At 44.0% G+C, this 20,593-nt stretch overlaps 1 protein-coding gene across 2 annotated transcripts; it reads right to left on the reverse strand.

The window, feature by feature from the left end:
- Nucleotides 1-340: 340 nt before the first annotated feature.
- Nucleotides 341-14,083, reverse strand: PGAM5 (PGAM family member 5, mitochondrial serine/threonine protein phosphatase). 2 transcript variants are annotated; one of them, XM_074844378.1, is made up of 6 exons: nucleotides 13,602-14,083; nucleotides 7,077-7,255; nucleotides 5,547-5,672; nucleotides 4,427-4,515; nucleotides 3,957-4,087; nucleotides 341-2,097 (listed from the first exon to the last, which is right to left on the reverse strand). In XM_074844378.1, the coding sequence occupies exons 1-6, from the start codon at nucleotides 13,892-13,894 to the stop codon at nucleotides 1,947-1,949; spliced, it is 969 nt and encodes a 322-aa protein (XP_074700479.1). In that variant the 5' UTR covers nucleotides 13,895-14,083; the 3' UTR covers nucleotides 341-1,946. The 2 variants fall into 2 exon arrangements, with proteins under 2 accessions (XP_074700479.1, XP_074700478.1); XM_074844377.1 differs by having other exon boundaries at nucleotides 3,957-4,090; nucleotides 13,602-14,077.
- Between the last annotated feature and the right edge of the window lie 6,510 nt (nucleotides 14,084-20,593).

Raw genomic sequence — 20,593 nt, forward strand, 5'->3', positions numbered from 1 at the left:
GCAGGTGTGGTGTGGCCTCCCAGAACCTGGGGGTGCAGAAGGGTGTGTAGGTGAGTGCATACACCACAGAGAAATGCACAGAATGTTCATCTCACTGGCTTTGGTGCTCCTGTTCCACGGGGTGAGAAGTGAACTCTGAAGCCCCAGGAGCGCCCAGGGCTCTGCCTGGAGTGCACAGCCCCCTGCTCGGGTTTACATTTCAGCTCCTTGGGGGTAAAAGGACAAAGGTGGTAACAGTGCTGTTACCCCAGGCACCACAGGACACAGAGGCTGCTCACCAAGTCACTGTGCAGCACTTCAGCCACCCCTCCTACAGCTACTCCACTGAAGAGACAAGAAAGACAGACAGACCAGTCATTTTATTCAAAACTTTTAAAAAGTTAATAGACAAAAACTGATAAATTATTCTCATTGCATCAATGAGAGATACATCATGATGGTTTCCTCTTGCCCCCACAACTTGCACTACACAACAAGGATGTTTTGTTCCCTACTAACCCCAGCTTCCTTGCAGTCATGCTGCCAGAGCAGTCCTGTACCAAACAAGCCCTTAAACCTCATCTCGCTCAGCTCTGTGCTGTGATTATACTGCACACAGCCCTGACAGGAGTCAGGGGCTCGTTCTTGGTTATACAAGAACATGTGAGACAAGTTTAGTTGTATCTGCTGTCCTACAGTATGTGCTCTGGCACCAAGGCAGACTCTGCCCACGGTGACGTTTTTCAACATTGCAGGTATTAGGTGAGGCAAGTTACTAGACCAGTTCTGGTGCCCAGCAAACATCCTTAGGAGGAAACGCTTCTGAGCTCTCCCCAGTTCTCAGCCACCTGGATTTTTCCCGTGACAAGCCCAGCAGTGTCAGCACGGTACTGAGGAGCCCCCTACACATTCTGCCCCATGCCCACGCTACACAGTTGGCCTAGAGCCACCATCCCACAGAGACTCAAGTCACCTCTCGGGCCACAGGAGTTTTAAGCACCAGTTTGCTCCAATACTGCAGCACCTCTGACCTGAAGCATCTCTACCTTGAACTCGGTGGTGGTATTTCTCTACTCAGAAAGCAAGGTATCAACAAATACCAATCAGTGGGCAAAAGCTCTCAAAAATGTAAGAGTAACTGGAAGCACTTTCAGAAGAGCCCTGCTTTCCCTCCTTCCATCTCACTGCTACAAACTCATCCCTACATCCTTCTACAAACCAAGTTTTAGTTAAAGGCTTTACAAGACTGAAAAACGTTGTTCAGAATAGCTTGAAGTACTTCCTGAGGATGGAGGAACACTTAGTATAAGCAGCAGTTAATTCTAGCACCACAGCTCTGAGGCAAATGGTTTTGTTTTTTTGTTTTTTACCCTTTTTGCTTTATGCTTGCAACCTCCAGGCACAGTTTACAGGAGCTTTGAGGGGCAGAGGGAAACAATGACACAAAATAAACACACATCCTCAACAGCGTACACAAACTGAAGTCTGAACAGCAGAACACCCCTTTTGTCACGTCTGCAGGAGCTGAAACAAGGTGGGTCATCTTCAGTTTTAGCTGCAGTGTGACACAAGGCTGTTCCCTCCAGTTCCCACACCACTTGCTGTCCTGCACAAGAGAAATATCCACGGGCGCAAGCTTTGGTTACAGAAATTCATGGCAGGGTGGGAAAAAGTCAGTGCTCTTGCAAGTGCTGAGCACACGGACATTCAATGTCTGTATTCCACAGCTCAGCTTTGCGTTTTGGGGAATACTTGAGGACTGGACAGCTTCAGGCTTACAAAGATTTCTTCTTTTCTGGACTGAAAGGCAGATACGAGTATGTATGAAGGAGGCAAGGGGCCGTAGGACATTTTTAAGACAGCATCACACCCCAACGTAACAGATAAAAATCTAGCAGTACCATAGCTGAATGTACTAGTGCAAAGAGACTAGAGGCAGCTGCTGGCCAGCCGTCAGTTTTGCTCATTCAGGTGCGTGTGATTTTATCTGGAGGCATGAAACCCGTGTCACCCAGCGTTCGAAGTGCCACTCTTCCATTCGGACGTATCACCAAGTGAGTTATACTGCCATTGTTAAGAGACATTCGCAGCCAGCCTTCTGGGGGGAACTGCAAGGCTCTATTAAAAAAAATAAATACATTATTTATTCATAAACAGTTATATTAACATGCCCTCATAGCATCACTTTCTGCTCCAGAGTAAAAAAAAAATAAAAATCATTGGCCATTCTGCAGCTTGCATGCAAATGCTTCCAGTCAGTCAGCCTTGGAAAAACATTCTTGTGCAATCGATACGAGATTGCAGCATTGATAACTGGACCAGTGCCAGCACTGCACTTGCACAAGCAGAGTCCAGCAGATGGGTATGATTATTGTAGACAGGATTGCTTCGCACGGGCGGAAGGCAGCAGCTCTAACACAGTCAGGTTGCTGGGAGCGCTCTGAGCAACCTCGTACCAACCCGGAGGACAGACAGCACAGGTTCGAGCTGGTCACTGAGCCAAGGGCAGCACCACACAGCCCTACGCAGTTCAGGACAGCCACAGAGGATGGCTCACACCCCAGTGGCCTCCTCCACTGAGCAAAGGTGTAAGTGGCAGACAGCACACTCCTCTGCCACGCTATTTTAGCCTTACCAGCATGGGCAGGCACGTAACAACAGCAGAGGAGAGGTACTGAGATGGGATTCGTTCTACTTGCCTGGATGTCCCTATGGAAGAAATCTACCACAACTACTTTCCCTCAGCTATACTCTTCCCCAGAAGTGGCAAGAGAAAGTACCTTGTGCTTTTTGTAGAAACACAGTGTCACAGGCAGTCTCCAGCTGTTCTAAAATTCCTAACTGAACAGCCTCAGGACTTCAATCAATTGTAGTAAACAGCTGGAGGAAACACGAAGTTGTCTCAAACATCTTTTGTCTCAGATACTGAGGGATAACTTGGTTTTGGCTCTTATACAGTCTTTTAGAAAGGCTAAGAAATTAAGTAAAGCTACAGTCAAGCTAAATTCAAAGGGAACGTTATATGGATTGTGTTCAGTTGTGATAGCAGGTAGCCTGGAATGGAAGACACACAAGCACTTAAAAAGAAGAGAGAAGAAACAGCAAAGAGAAAAAGTATACAAGTATTTCAGAAAAAGCCTAAGTAGCAGCAAGACAATCTTTTTTGGCACAGGAAAGAATATTCTGTTTACCTGATCAATAATTTTAAGTATAGCAATTTTGAAGAGCTCTAAAGCAGCCCACAGAGCAGACAGGCTAGCATTTAACTAGCTCAGCTAAATCAAGCTAACTGAAATTGCTGTAGGTATTGATCTGATTGAAGTTTAATCACATCGGTCCTGCTCAAGACAAATTATCTTAGAGACAGTGCTTTGGTGATAAGGAAAAGGAATAAAACAGACACAGCTGACAGACAGACAGGCAAAGATCCAGAATTGTTTTCTCCTTCACGAGCAACCTTGATGTTAGTGGAGTGGATCTTTCCACTACATCCACTTATAGATGCTACTGCAAAAACACACTAATACAACTTGAACATAATACAAAACTTTCCCTTAGTAAAGAATTCCCAAAACCAGATCTTTGATTATGTAAGATCAAATTCACGTCACCTCAAAAAGATGCATCCAGTCAGATGCTCTTATTTGTTGTCTTTTCCAACAGTCCCCACAGCCATTATCCTCAGGAGGTTTATGGGAAGCAGAAGCTTATGGTATTAAAGAGGCTGTTCAGACGTACAAAAAGGTTTTTAGAATTAGAATGGAAGTGTTCTAATTTTCAAATTTGTCCTCCCTCTGCAAATTAATCCTGTGATGAAGTTGCAGAAGCAGCTGCTCACAATGCAGGCACCGATGTCCAACCACTTCAAACCAGCCAAACGACGACGTCTCCTAGCTGAGCGGTGCCATACACCACACTACTTCAGTAAAACCACGACCTTTTAAAGAACACGGATAAACACGTGATCCAACACGTACCTGCACACAATATAGCGGATCACGTTGGCATGGCAGACAAAGATCTCATAGCTGTCTTCTTCCTGCTTTGCATCAGCTCTATGAATGAAGTTTCGAAAAGCAGCCTCAATTCGAGCTCCATCTTCGTAATACTGCTGATGGCACAGAGTTCAGAATTAAACACAGCTCCGAGCAGCACGTGCCATTGCCTGCATTTGCAGATGGGCTGTGTCTTCTAAACAGTTCTTTACAGGGATGCACGCTTGAGGTTGAACTAATGCTTAAGGATTGTAAGTTATTTTAACTGTTCTATACACTTACTGGGGAGGAGAAAAGTAGGCAATTATCTCAGGTCTGTGATGAAAAGCAACACCTCAGACACTGCACGTTATCACTACAGTCAACTTAAAGGATATTAGAAAAACCCACAAAAAACCCAAACAACACAAATACAGAAAAAAAACCCCAAACAACTTTAAATAAAAAGTTACCACAGCTTCTGGTTTCCAGTGAGAGACTGGAGGGTCTGGCTCTATAGGTGCTCCCTCTCTCAGCAGATCAGTACTAATTTTTTTGACTCCTGAAATATTAAATACACATTCAGAAAGGAGTTGTTACTTCACATGCTACTGCAAAGAGGCCCACAACTCTACAGTCAATACATTTTTCATATTCTTTCTTCAAGGAAGTCTTCCTCTCCATCCTAAAGACCATTTTAGTCTATGCACTTGCTGTCAAGGTGTGTGAATCTCTCCAACACAACTATTTCATCAGCAGCAAGATGAAGTTTACTCCAACTGAGAACAGCCAGACCAGCCTGGCACAGCAAGTTGAGTCTTCCCAGTCTGCTGCACTTTGAAGAAATGCATTTGCAAGGATGTTAATCTAAAGCTGTATGTCAGTTAATGCTTACTGCTAATTAATGCAAGATAATGCACAGATTTGGTTAAGAGAACTGACTTTCAGCTTGTCATACCTGATATTCTGCTAAAATACCAGACAATTATCTATGGTCAAACAGTTTAGATACTGGTATGTCTGAACAGCAGGAAAATAAAAAAAAACACACCACATAAACCAAACCAAACACCAGCACCACCCCAAACACCCATATAAACAAAGTAGCCACCCACCCACATTAAAAAATCCCTACGCCTTTGTGAGTGTGCCACATCTTCCCCCGCACACAGGACAGACAGCACACGAGGTGGGCCTCATAACTACCCCAGCAAGCATCGCTACAAAAACTGGAGTTTATGATCCTCTCTCCTGTGCTATTGCCCTGAGACTATGGACTGAGCCAATCCTGATGACTTGTGACAGTCTTTGCTTTACAAAACATGTAAGTGAAGAGCAACCAGCAGAGTTCTACAAAGCAGTACACGCAGGTAGCAGCTAGTCACTCAGAGGGGCAGATCCCTCTTATATTTTTAAAGATGAACTGGAAAAAAAGCAGAATTAGGGTTGTTAGTTTCTTTATAAATATAGACATATTCATACAAGGCTAGAAGTTGGCTAAATAACATCTCAACCTTATGGACAAGCTTAGAGTTCTACTGGAAGCAGTTTTACAGATCAGAGGACAATGAAAAATTAAGGGAAGTCACTTACCTGGGAGATGTTTGCTTATAATTTCAGTTGTTTCAGTTGCTCTAGTCATGGAGGAGTGGATAATCTGATCAAATTTTAATCCCAAACTTGCCAGCCTGTGTCCAGTCAGTTCAGCCTGCTCTCGACCTTAAAAATTATATTAATTATATAAATTGGTGACATTCATGTAAGCGCCTCACACAAACTACCAAAAAAGTTATTCAGTAGTCATAAAAGGTCTCCATCAATGTCAGGTTTTTTTCCTTTCAAAAAGTAATTGGAAAATATTTTTACCAGAGTCACTACTTATTCAGATCAAGCGTATTAGCTGGACAATTTCAAGTTGTATTTCCATCAGCAGGAAAAATTAATTGTTGGGCTTTTTCATGAAAATAAAAAACGTTTAAAAACCCAAACTTATTCAGAGACTTGCACTAAAGTATTTAATATCCCTGCTAGCCCCATCCCAAAGGAGCCATTTCCAGTGAAGGACAGTGCTGCCCCAAGCCATGTGCCATCTCTGTGTTCGGGGAGCACAGACGAGGAAGCTGTGTCAAACAGACCCACTCAGACCTGACAGTGCATTTTTCATAAAGGCAACATCATCTCGGAACAGTTAAGAACCACAGAGGTTGCCAGGGAAGGCTTCATTCCATCTTTCAGGTAGGTAGGTGAAAAGCCAACAGACAGTGTAAGTAACTTACCGAAGGCACAGGATGAGACAGGATTAAGATTATACTTTGCTACCAGTTTAAGATAGCACCTTAGTCCTGAAATTAGCAGTTCACTCCTGTTTGCACACTGGTGATTAAGACTTGGGAGGAAAAAAGGTGTTTATACTAAACATTTGTAACTAGACTTCCAAAATCTCAAGCAGCACTGCACAATAATAATTCTTCCCCCCTCGAAACAGTCTTGTCATACATATATCAAGAAAGTGTCCGCTGCCTTTAAAGTACACTATTAAAAATAATACTAATTAACATTTGAGACCTAGTCACAGGATCAATGAATTAACACTGACAGAGGTTATCCTCATTTCATGTAACTGACTACCAGTATTCCCAGAAACAGTGCTTAGCAGCAAAAGTGAAGTGTATTTAATTATAAACACTCCAACTGAAAGTTAGGGGTAATTTTTTTTTTATAAATCAGCAAATTAACGAACAGAAACAAGCCACCTTTTAAGAGAAATCTATCCCAAAGTTAGTCATGGAGCTAAGCTTAAAAGCCTTAGCCCTGGGGAATTATGTCAGCTAGCATGAAAATTCGCTCAAGCAACCTTAAGATAACTGGAAGTTTCTTTTGTGAAATTTCTTTATAACTGAGTGTGTTTAGAACTCCATAAAGCATGTTTTAATTTTGGATTTAGAGGATCAAAAAATGAAAAACAAACTTACTCATGACATCTTTCTGCCACAAAGAATCCAGAAAGCGGATTAAGGTTTGGCAGTGAGGCCCAGAACAGAGTTACTGACCTGTACTCATCAGGACAGCAGCACATGAAAAACCATTTTCTCAAAAGGCAAAGTACCTTCTGGTAATACATACCAAGTGGGGTCAGAGTTCTGTCTTTATCAGCACGGCCATCCAAATTATATTGAGAGTGACGGATAAGGAATATGTGCCTGGTGGCTTTTGCTTTGCAGTGATCTAAGCGTGAGGCAAGTTCTTCTTCCCCAGTCTCTTCATTTTTCTTTTTGAGGTTGATAAGAGCCAGTGGTTCACGTCTAAACAAACACATTTAAAACATCATTTTTACATAGGGGAGACTAAAAGGCAGAGGAATTTTACATTTGGATAGTCTTGCCTTGTTTCTAGATATAGCTGAAGTACTAAAATTGACTGTTTAGCCATTTATATTGTAAAACTGATTCAAACCATGGTGCAAGAGCTATAAATAAAAGCCTGCATTAAAAAAAAAGTTAATGCCATAGGTTAAAAGGTGTGACTGACACAGATAAATTTGCTGTTAGCAGCAACAGCGACCTCTCAACTAAATCTTGGGGGGAAAAAAAAAAGCAACAAATGCAATAGAAAAAGTTAAATCCTAATGCAAACAGATGGTGTACACTAAAACATATGAAAGCTACAGTCTATCTGGACAAGAAGATTATAAACACTAGCAGAGATTTCATATTTGAATTCCTGTCGATTCAATAGTTGTTCTTGGGATTTTCACTGATTTTCAGTCACAGGTATAATGGTAGGTTTTTTGACAAGAAAAACTAACCATGAATGATACCCAGGAAAAGAGGAAGAGGTGTTGACTGATCATAAAGGAAAGAAAACATTCTGTATCTAAAAGGCCCTGTGACAACACCTACAAAACTTGCACTTCATCAATCACATTTACATTCAATGACTAAACACCCCCCCCAACAGTTTCCTAGAAAGACTCCAACTTCCAGCAGCGCACACTGAGAATTATTTTGTGCTTTAGGTCACATCAGGTCTCTCTGGTAACACTTTTTTATTTTTCAGCCTGGAGTGTTTATTTATCCTTTCATCTTTTTCACCACTCTCTCCCTTCATGCCACTTTAACCTTTCTTCCATTTTGTCACACCGCACGCTAGTCTCCCTTTCAGCATACCAGAACCTTCTCTCCTGCACACCTCCCAGGCAGTGCATCCGGTTCCTCAAGAGGACACCAGTCACAGAGGATCCTCTCCTCCCTCCCCCGGTATCACAGATTAGTGCCACAGATTTCCCACTGCTGACACCAACGCTACGCTACCATCATCAACCCTGTCCAAATCTTTCACAGATTAGTCTTCTGGTCCTGTCTCTGCACTGATCCTCGTACCCCATTAATACAAATCCTTTTGCTATGTCTCTCCACCTCAGAGCGTAAATCCTTTCCCTTGATCTCATACCTAAAGAAGTTAATTTATTTAATTCATACCAGACCTCACTACTTCCATTATTATAATTAAACTTGTTTCTTTATTTGTCTACAGATTTTTTTAATCCAGAATATAATTTTTGTTCAGTTTGAGACAAAGTAATTTAGTCACAGAAAACTGCTGCTTCACATACCTATTTCTACAGTTCACAGCCAGATTGGCTTTAAAAAGCCCTGCATCCATTTTGCTGGTAAAGACTTGATTTCTATTAAACAATGAGGCTCAACACATTCCTTAACCTGTTAAAGTTCAGCAAGGCATCAGAAATGAAACAACAGTCCAATAACAAGAAGTTCCATTCCTATTTCATAGGATACCTCCTTTGATTCAGTAAAAACTATATTGGTGAAAAAATACATTAGGAAAACAGAAAAATGTCTGAAAAATTCAAGCACATTTGTAAACATAGGGATTATTTCATCCTACTGCAGAAACACGTAACAAGAAATGCCTGGGTGAAACTCCCATCCTCTGCCCCCCAGCACCTCTGAAGTTACTTGATAGCTACATGTGCTTTCAAAAGCAACAGATGCTTTAACAAGTCATGAGTAGATAACCAAACTTAATAATATTTTCTCATAAGATAGTTTTAGAAAGTTTATGACCAGGAAAATTTTTAATACTGCTAAGACTTGTCAGTCTCACCTCTGTGCCCAGCAAGATCATGGAGCTGATCCTCCAGGAAACTGTGCTGGGGCACATGGAAAATAAGGAGATGATTGGTGACAGCCAACATGGCTTCACTAAGGGGAAATCATGCCTGACAAATGTGGTGGCCTTCTATGACGGGGTTACAGTGCTGGTAAGGGAAGAGCAACTGACGTCATCTACCTGGACTTGTGCAAAGCTTCTGACACTGTCCCACACGACATCCTTGTCTCTAAATTGGAGAGACGCGGATGTGACGGATGGACCACTCGGTGGATCAGGAATTGGCTGGATGGTCACACTCAAAGAGTTGGGGTCAGTGGCTCGATGTCCAGCTGGAGAGCGGTGACGAGTGGCGTCCTCAGGGGTTGGTGTTGGGACTGGTGCTGTTTAACATCTTTGTTGGTGACACGGACAGTGGGACTGAGTGCACCCTCAGCAAGTTCCCCAATGACACTGAGCTGTGTGGTACAGTCGACAACGCTGGAGGGAAGGGATGTGCCATCCAGAGGGACCTGGACAGGCTGGAGAGGTGGCCTGTGCCAACCTCATGAAGTTCAACAAGGTCAAGTACAAGGTCCTGTCCATGGACTGGGGCAATCCCAAGCACAAACACAGGCTGGGTGAGGAGTGGATGGAGAGCAGCCCTGCAGTGGGGGTACCAGTGCACTTGGGGGTACCAGTGGATGGAAAACTATCTGTGAGCCAGCAATGTGCGCTTGCAGCCCAGAAAGCCAACCGTGTCCTGGGCTGCATCAAGAGAAGTGTGGCCAGCAGGTCAAGGGAGGGGATTCTCCCCCTCTACTCCACTCTCATGAGACCCCACCTGGAGTCCTGTGTCCAGCTCTGGGGGCACCAACATCAGAAGGACATGGACCTGCTCAAGCGGGTCCAGAGGAGGCCACAAAGATGATCAGGGGACTGGAGCAGCTCCCTTATAAGGACAGGCTGAGAGAGTTGGGGGTGTTCAGCCTGGAGAAGAGAAGGCTCTGGGGAGACCTTCTAGTGGCCTTCCAGGACTTAAAGGGGGCTAAAGGAAAGGTGGGGAGGGACTCTTTATCAGGGGGTGTAGAGATACGATGAGGAGTTGTTAGCTGTTGGAAATTAGGTATTGGAAAATTGGGTATTGGAAGTGTGAGGAAGGCAAAAGAGCAAAACAGTGAGAAATCTGCAAAGCATACATTTTCCTTGACACAGAGTGCCCAAAATAAACACGGGACCGGACGGAGGTCCAGTGATTTGTGTCTGATGTGGCACGAAGGAGGAATGCGAAGCAGGGTGCAGCCCGCACAGTCCCATTCTTTCACTTCAAGGACAGATTTATCTCCTGTTCTGCTTGGTTCCCTCGAAATATGATTTTTTGTAGCAACCCGCCAACTCTGTGCCTCATCCTCCCTTCTTTCCCACACAACCCAGCTGCACCCATCGTACCAAGTCGACTTTGCTTCCCGTCCTCCCTCTTTTTCCCACAAAAACCAGCCGTACCCCTTGGCACCATGAAACTATGTATTAATGATAGAATAATGATTTGACTACAGTCCCACGCACTCACCATACCTACTACAATAAACAGTACCCCAAGTTTGTACCTAGCTTGGAGGGACGATAATCCGACGCCAAATCGGAGGGACAGATCGACGGGTTTGTGATCTCACCCCCCCTCCCAGAAGGGACACCTTTTGGTAAGATTCCCTCAGCTACGCCAAGTGTATCCCCGGGAACTTAGCGTGTGTGATTGCAATCGTTTTTGTTTTGGTTTTCTTTGTGTAGTGCTATAGAGCCAACCTGGAGTTTGTGCATTTATGACAGGCAATCTTAAAGAATCTGTAAATGTTGCATGAAAATAAACCGTACTATTCGTGAATCTGACGGTTTCTCCTGAGTGCCTGCTTGGGCTGGGTCAGACTTATAGTCATGGTCCCAATTGGTTTACCTATTAAGGGATAAGTCCAGCTGCCCCTAGCCCCTCTGATCTCTGAGGACCAGCTAGAACGCAAGGGGATTTATCTCTTACCTTAAATGCAACAGGGGTAACAGTTTTAAACTGGAAGAGGGGAGATTTAGATTAGATCTAAGGAAGAAATTCTTTCCTGTGAGGGTGGTGAGACACTGGCACAGGTTGCCCAGGGAAGCTGTGGCTGCCCCCTCCCTGGCAGTCAGTGTTCAAGGCCAGGTTGGACGGGGCTTTGGGCAACCTGGTCTCCTGGAAGGTGTCCCTGCCCATAGCAGGGGGTTGGAACTAGGTGATCTTTAAGGTCCCTTCCAGCCCAAACCATCCTCTATGATTCTATGACTTAAGTAGGTTTTTTTAAGCTACTGAAACATACTAGCTGACAAATGCAGTTTTCTGCATTCCTTTATAAAAAAAAAGTCATCCAAGTTCGTAGCTGGACAGAACTTTGCTAAAAAAAGCAACAGCAATGCCAAAGACCGTATTCAAACCTAATTACAGCAAAAGTATCCATGACAGTGCCCTTTTCACCATTCTTCCGGGAAGCCTTCCACGTCAGTGAAACGTATCAGTCAGCCTGACAAATGTTTTAATTCCTGTAACATACTTTGAAATCCAAGTATTTCTACTTTTATGTCTAATAAAACTATTTGCAAGAACCACTCAGAAAACATAGGAAGGTACCTGAAGCCCAGAAATTTAGACAGTCATTCAAAGCTTCCCCCCACACACCAAGCTTTCCAGTTAACAGAAGCTTAATAAGAACAGCTTTCAGATAAAGCATTTTACATGAATGAAACTATGTCTAGTCTTATCCAAGAACTGAGCTGTATGATTCATGTGCAAGTGGCACAGACCAATGCAACATCCTAGGGGTAGCATCCTACCAGACCAATGGGAAGTTTGAAAACATACTTGCATTCTTTTGTTTTAAACTTGAAAAGCCATTAGTTGTTAAAAATATTGTAATATCTGGTTATTTGCTCATGACTCGACTTTGTAAATCATTCCCCACTCCCCTCAAAAAGAAGTGGTCAGATGCTTTGTGTATTTATAAGCCATTTAACAACTTTACATGACTTCAACCAGGTATAGCCAAAGCCATACCACGCCAACTGGTGACACCAAGCAGCAGAAAACTAAAATTGATCTGTGATAATGTATTTACATAACACACTTCCACTGTCTGTACACTACGATGAATGGCAATATAGTAGACTATCCTTAACTGCTATTAAGTGTTATCTAGGTATATTTGTCCAGGCAATTGTGACTGCTGCAACAGTTATTGCACAATATCTCCTTCCTGAATTGGTTAAAAAAAAAAAAGTTACGAGTCTGAAAGTACTTTAGAACCCCTAAAGAAAATCAACCACTTTGCAGAACCAGGAAGGCTAGGATCTGCAGTTAAGCAAGTAGCTTCAGTACCTCCTTCAATGTATCTGTGTAACCAGGTATAACCTTATTTAATTAAATTTTATTTTTATAACTAGTGTATGTAGCCCTATTTATATGAACATTTGATTCTGCAGCATCTCAAAAATCAAACCAGGATGCATTACACAATAAAAATCTGTTAGTGCTTAGTTTGGATTTACTATGATTAAACTGGAGCCTGACATAAGTCTCCCTGGGGAGATAATTCTACCAGACGGAAGCTAAATGAGCCAAAGCTCAATACAGATATTTGCACATTCTAATTAAAGAATCAGAAAAAATGCAGTTAACCCTTGGATAAACGTATTTCAACACTATGAAGAACACAACTAAGTTAGGTTCAAAGCAGCATTGCCTGTACAAGGATTTAAGAACACTAACTTGCAGTTTCACGGTCAGTGTAAGCCGCGGGCCTAATACACACCTAGCACGTGCAAACGTTTTTCAACCACAAGGGTCCTGTTATTAAACAGAAAAGTCTCAGTGTAGACATAAAGCGATATTGAGGTATGGTTAATACCGTGTTAAAAAAAAACTTGCACGTCTTCGACAGAGTGCTCACACTTAGCACAAACCTAAGGTTTGCAATCTCACTGGACAAAGGCATTAGAAAAACGGGATCTGTGCACCTTTGCTGTGGGGAAAGTCTCTGAACTAGAACAAGACCCGGGGAAGGCGTCCAGAGTACTCAGGTCCTCCAGAACGTCAAGAATATTCAAGAATTTAAACTATATTTTGCTCCGAACAGTTTACCACCTAAAATTTCACCTGGAAATGAGTCCTGCGGACTCCTGACTGGACTCTAGAGGGCTGGGGTGCTCCGTCGCCCAGGGCTCTGCACTCGCCGCGGGCGAAGCGGCGGGCGGTCCACAGGGGCTCCCAGGGCCGCGCTGAGGCAGCTCCCGGGGGGAGCCCAGAGCCTCCCCTTCGCCCCTTCCCCTCCGAGGGGCGCTCACCCCCTGCCCGGAGCCCGCAGACACCCGTTCCTCCACATACGGCTCCGACGGGGGGGCTGAAGGGCAGCTCCCGCCGCCTGCCCCGCGGCTGGGGTCCCTCCGGGCCCCTCACCGCAGCCACCGCCCGGGAGCGCGATCCCCCGCCCAGGCCGGGGAGGGCGACCCCGCCGCTCCTACCTGTCCCAGTTGCTGTCCCAGTAGCCGCCGGTACCGGCGGGTCTCTCGATCCAGCCGGGGGCCGGCGGGCAGGAGGCAGCAGCGGCGGCGGCGGGCGGCAGCAGCAGCAAACCCGGCGGCGCCGCGGAGGCGGCAGGAACGGCGGCAGCAGCGGCGGCGGCAGAGCCCCCGGGCCGCGGCTCGGCAGCGTCGCCGCCGCGGGCCGGCTGCTTGCCCACGGCAACGGCGGAGAAGAGGACGGAGCCGCCGGCCAGCCCGCAGGCGGCCAGCGCCAAGGCACGGCGGAACGACATGGCGCGGGCGGCGGCCCGCGTGCCCCCTCAGCCCCGGCGCCGCGCGCAGCGCACGACGCACCGCCCCGCCCCGGACGGAGCGCGGCGTGGGGCAAGATTCCTCCGCGAAGGCGGGGCGGAAGGAGCGGGCGCCCGGCGCTGCACAAGCCCCGACCCGGCCCCTCCCTGCCGCGGAGGGCGCGTCCCGCTCGGCCGGGCCAGGGGCTGAGGCGCTGGGGGCGGCGTGAGCCCACCTGACGACGGCCTGGGCCTAAGGCCTGGCCTTGGCGCAGCCCGAGCTCAGCTTCCCGCAGCCGGGCTGCTCCGGGGTCAGGCCGGAGGGCTGGGCTGCAGGCTGAAGTGGCTGATCCTGCCCGGCCGGTCGAAAACCGGTTTCTGCCCCAGTCAGGTCACTGGGAGCCAGGGGAGGGGCTGGGCAGGGAGGTGACCGCAAGCCCTGTTCGGTTTAATTAACTGCTCAATGCAGGTGCCAGCGTGAGCGCTCCCGGCAGGAACGGGAGGTTGCCGCTGTCATGGGCAAAGCGTGCATCGTGTGCAGGGACGAGCTCTGAGCTGACTTACACAGGAATCAACCTTACAGCCAGCCCTGGAAACCGGGAATTTACAGCCAGCATTGGGTTCCTGGGGTTGGAAACCGGGAGCCTGGGTTTCAGCTCGGCTGGGCTGAGCAGAGCTGAGCTGGCTTAGCCAGGGCTGGGCGTTCCCAGCCAGGCCTCGCACCAAGGAGCCCTCTCTTTTTTGCGCTCTCTTGCCTAAACGCTGCTCCTTGCTTCACAAGGAGAAAGATCTGGGTTGAGCTCCACCATCATTGTGCTGTGCAGAAGAAACTATGTGGTCAAACTGGAACGTTAATTATCTGTAGATGAGCAATGGTACTGTCTTAATAACCTCGCAACAGAAGCCCTGGGGAAGGAGAAGCAGAACAGAGCACCTTTTTTTCTGAGCACCAATTTCTACCTGTTAAATTCAGCAGTTTGCAAATGGTGACAAATGCTACAGAGTGTGGATCTCAGGATGCTGGCAGATTTTACAGGTTCCATTATTCAGCCTTTGCATATTTAACTATGCGTTCTTATCATTCCCGTCCACCTGTTCAAGCTTTGTCTCCATACCCACATTCCCCACACTACAAATTGCACTATTCGTGTTATTCCACTAATATGCCAGCTGGGTAGACAGATCTCAACAGCCAGACTTCTATCAGTGTGAATGACTCCAGAACAACTGAAAAAAAACCCTGTTCCCTTCCTCCAAGCACGCAAAGATCTGTTCTGCTTCGTCGTGGAGCTAACAGCCTCCATCGTTCTGCGGGACTTGTGGCACAACTACAAGGATGCTGTGGCTGCCCCAAAGAAAATGGTCTTTCTGCTAAAGAAGTTAAACCACTTTTCAGCTTTCCCAGCTGAGTGCCTTTCCCCTGTCCACCACTTTGTGTCTCTGTCTCACACGTATGTGGTGCAGACAGAGAAAGAGACCTCACTGTAGTACAGGTCCTTAAGCTCTTGGACATTTTACAGATCAACAGTGGCCCTCAGGGGTCGGACAAGTGAATCAGAGACCCTGATGAAAATTTGCTACAGACTAGATGTTTTTTCCTCTCCTTTATTTTTCTTGACTGCCTCATTCTCTACATTTAAGGTACTCAGCTTTCTGTTTCTTCTTATATATCTCTAAAATTTTAATTTGATTATTTTTCCTTAGTTTATCTTGGAAGTATTAGCCCTTATCATAGAGGCAAGCGTGCATATTTACACTGTGTATATTCTTTCTTATCAAGAGCCCAGAGTTTATTTTCAAAACTTCACATCCAGTTCCTCATAAATAGCACACTTCTTCCCCAGTTCTCAGTCTCCTAGCTTCCTGCAAGTGACTTCTAAATCTTTTCCCCCCATAATGCCTTTTGTCTTTTATCCCGCATAACACTCATTCTCCATTAGCTCTCCCACTTCTATCCTACCTCTTCCCCTGCAGCCTGCCCTCTAACCTGACTCCCAGCTGCCATATTTGGCCTCAAACAACTCACAAAACAAGGAAAAAACTGCACCAGATACCATCATCCACTTGGGGACAGGCTGAAGCTGGATGGGACAAATAGTGCAATTCCTGGTAAACCTCTCAATTGCTTGAACTGAATTCTGAAATCATATGGTTCAGTGCTATTAAAGGTGCAACAGTTGCACAAATATCCTACACTGAGGTCAAAATCCCGGTATAGACAGAGGCAAGTTTGCTGAGTGCACAACAGTGGCACCAACTTTAAACAGAGCCAAACTCAGTCCACTGCCAGAAAAGTTTGAGACTGTTGTTAGGCAATAATGAAAATTGTTTCCTCAGCAAAAATGTATTGCTGAACATCTGGGCAATCTCATTGTGCTCGAAAATGAAAATGGATAATATTGATTGTTTGCCTCAGTGCCGCATTTTGGATGTCGTTCTTCCGCGATAACACCTCACCATTAGAAATCTCCTGTGCATATGCTCACATTCTGCAGTTTATTTTTGCTTGCTTTAGGTACTATCATCCTTACACACTTTATGTGCAAAAGTCTTTTGAGATTATCTTTGATTTTGCTCAATAAGTCCAGTTAAAGTTATTTTTAAATTATATTATATTTACCATTTTGTAAAACTTGCAATTCAATTAGGTTAAAAAAAACCCCTAAAAATAATTTGTTGAAGTGTTACCACTAGCTTGAATATACAGAGCTGCATTACATTAATAACTACTTAACTTCTTGCTCTTTGTTTTTTGTATATATTCATATTGCTACTATTCTAATCCACTTTTATTGTGTTGTATTTCATCTGTGAGCAGAAAATCCATCTAAGAGGATAACAACCTACTGATGGTACCCACTAATGGAATTATTCTGTTAGCTAAAACAGTAAATGCTTGTGTTATGATGTCATAGGTTGAATACTGAGGGATGATTCCCAGGGGGATATCCCATTTCTGTGGCTAGACACAGAGATACCTTCAAGCAAGTTGCCCAAGGTTAGGGTGGCCTCTTAACTATGTTGTGACCAGAACAAAGCAAAACACAAGTCAGAAAACCAGTACGGTTGACAGAAAAGTCAGTACAGATATGGCCTGATAAACGGTATTGCTTTACCCTGGCAGGCAGAAAAACCTTGTGGCAACAGCAGGAGCAACAGCAGCCCTTGGGGTTAACTCCACTACAGGAGGAATATGAAGAACTTCTGGTTTCTGTATGGGACCTGGATCACTACAGGGATGAGTCAGTGTTTGGATGAGAGCAAGGGCAGGTCTCTAGCCTGCAATTGGCAAGCAAAATTTATGAACTTTCAGGCATTTTTTTAAAACAAAACAATTGGAATAGTAAAAGGTAATTTGAAACAAGGAAAATGTGGTTTTGAAAAGCCTTTTCCATCACCCCAAGCGCGTTTACTCACCATGTATCACCTTCCCAATGTAAAAAAAAAAAACAACTGTAAAGTTATTCTCAAAAGAGACAGAGAAAGAGAGAGAGAAAGGAAACATTATGTCATTTGATCCAAATGTATTCAGACATATACTGTGGACTTACTGCTGGCTTTCTTAAAGGAAATATTGATGTCATCCTGGCCTGCTTCAGACCCAGCAAAATTTAAATGATACACTAGTTTAAACATTTGGGTTATAAAATGATGCTACTTAAGCTCACTTAATACATATTTTTTTATAGAGCAAGAGAGAATACTGCTTTTAAGCAACTTTGGTTTGTATGACTTGACCAGTTAAAAAAAAATAATTTTGAAGCAGATAGTGGCTTCCTGACCATATCTGACCACATCACTGAAGGGTAAGCACAACCACGCAAGTACTGTGCTGGTTAAATACAGCACAAAATTTAGGGAGATTTTGACATGAAAGAAAGTGTGTATATATATGTTAGCAGTGATTCAGATCTTGAATTTAATCTAGGTGTTGTGAGTCACTCACTAGGATCCTTCAGAAGATCCTTTCTTTTGACCAGAAAAAAATGAGAGAGAAGCTCATTTAGGATGAAAGCCTTGTCCTCTTCCCTAGACACACTCTCTATAAGCATATTTAAAACGAGGCTTCACCTTATCTAGAGCATAAAAAGGCTTTATATCATGAAAGATTAATCCATTTTTTAATTTTACAGTCACAATCACCATCTTTCTAACTGAAGTAGTGAAATAAATTTCTTTAGTAACACTGGGTATCACTGGTAAACTGAAGTACCTCAAATACAGCTGTAAGGAACTGCTCTTCTTTCCTGTGACTGAATCTCTTTCCTCTTCAGTACACTGTGACTAAAGTCCCATTAACACTGAGAATTAAAAAATCTCCGTGCAAGGTCTTGTACTTCTTACATTGTCCCAAAATGGTTGAGACTGCAATGACAGGATAGCTCTAGGATAAAAGTCTGTCTTCTGTGTATTGGTGTTATGAAGCCTTGCCTGTGACGAAAAGCATGAGAAAAGAGTTGCTACAGAGGGCAAGACTAAAAACTTTTAGAAAACTCCTTCAGGGGTGGAGGAGTGTTACCTGCCAGATCTTCACTTGCTCTCAAATCACATGGGTGCGTGCCTTGAATGCTACAGGACATTGCAGATTTATGAAAATGGATGTCACCCCATCATGTATAGGGCACTGTGTTTTCAGCTTTAGGTGTCTAACAGTTCGTTATCAATGAGTCCTTCTCAGTATCCTAGCTTTCAGTTATTTAAAACCAGAAGGTTTCACTCCACCAAACACATTCAGAGTTACAAATCAAAAGATACACAAAAAATAAATTTGTGAAAGGAAAGACCTAAAAAAAAAGTAATTTCTGAACTGGTAAACTAGTTTTATTAACACAGTGTCTAGCCCTTTCATTAAGTAAACACATCTAGTTCTACCCCTGAAGTCATACTCATGAAACTAAGGGTTTATAACAGCAATACTAACACTACATTATCTAATGTAACGCTCTAATAAATAATGATGTATCACGCCAGAAGGGTTTAATTTGAAACAGATGGTCTAAGGAATGGAAACATAAGCAAAGTATTTTACTGTAATCACTAGCCAGGAAACAAAAGGGGATTTGATATTATTGTCTCAAGGACCACACTCCCCCCTTCCTATTCCCTCCAACGTTTTGTCTTAGATAACAGTAAACTTTTATTTTGCTAACGAAGCACAGGTGCTGCTGATAGCTCACAACACTGAAACAGAACTCAGGCATTTTTCCTAATCCTGATTAGCAAGTGAGGATTTGCTTTTGCAACAGCATTTGCTGCTTTTACAAGGTTCAATTGATTTCTCTTTACATAATTTTCTTTTTTTTTTTTTCTGTTTTAGAAAGGGAAATAAATTTGTAGTTGTTATGGAATTGACGGTGTTGGCTTCTGTTGCATTTGATAGTAACAGTCACTACTAAATGCTTAATATTTAGGCACCACAGTCTATGCCCTAAACCCAGCTCTGCTTTTAGGTGGCAAACCATTAGAAGACCTGATCTGCAAAATTCACTTAGCAGGACAGAGAGCATTCTGCTTGCAAATTCCTTTGAGGTACTGTGACATACATAATTACACAGTTTAGGCGATTTCTAGTTTTAATGATCCATTTAATGCTTTACAAGAAATATAAAAGCAAAATTCTAGCTCCCCAAAACTGGATATCCTTTCCCATCTCTCTGTCAGGAGCTGTTTCAGATACTCCCTGCTTCTGAAAAAATCACTCTAGGGATGAGCTTGGCACAGGTTGTCTAAACCCCGCTGTTCCTTTTTTTGGAAAAAGGATTTAAATGCAGTGTTTTCACATTCAAGCTGCATTGAGGCTGTGTAGGCAAAACCCTGGGATGAAATAGTTTTTGGGGAAGTGACACTAACTACAGGTCTGCAGAACCTGTGAGATATCAGCCACATACGTGACATTCTCTGCTGGTGACACAGCAGAAATAGCAGCTGCAGCTCAGATTTAGCTAGACGAGCTTTCTGCACACCACCCACGTTTCAGAGAGACTAAGGCCCAGACCAAGCAAAGCACTTGCTTAGACTGCACCGACCTTTAAGGACATGAATAATCTTTATGAAGTCAGTGGACCTTGTCAGTATTGTGCCAGTGTTTGAAAACCCCACCCTTTTCAGGAGAAATAATGAGCTTGACAGTTATTTTTCTCAGATTTGGGGGGTTTTGGAGAGGTAGCATTTTTGTATTTCAAGCTTTTCTCTGCAATGCTGAAGACATTTTTTTTCCCCTACCTCTAGTGAAAAACTCAGAAACCCCCATAAGCAAGTGTTTACTTGAGACTTCAGGAGCTTGGGGCCTTAAAAATCCCAAGCATTGTGAGATCAGTCCAAGTAGCTTGAGAAGTAAGAAAAGTTAATGGGATATTCAACTGTTTAAACACAGAAGTGTGCTTAAGTGTCTTACTACACATTAGTCACACTGTCTAGTAAGCTTGGTATAAAGCCAGGAGCTAAGAATTCTTTATTATTAATTGCTATTCTCTTGACTTCCTGTGTGACAAACACTTCGGTAAGAAATGGCCTGAGAGCATTGTCCTGGGTGCTCTACAGAGACTGTGTGAGCACAGGCTCCTCTCAGTCCCTGTGTGGATGAATTTCACACTGTGTTCTCTGGGTTTGTACCTCTAAGGAGAATACCTGTGGAAAGATGAATTTGTCCCAGTGACAGTATTTCTCAAGAAAAAAGGGATGTAACGTACATCTACATGACTG

Source organism: Strix aluco, chromosome 18 (genome assembly GCF_031877795.1).
Source record: "Strix aluco isolate bStrAlu1 chromosome 18, bStrAlu1.hap1, whole genome shotgun sequence".
In the NCBI taxonomy this organism is placed as follows: domain Eukaryota; kingdom Metazoa; phylum Chordata; class Aves; order Strigiformes; family Strigidae; genus Strix; species Strix aluco.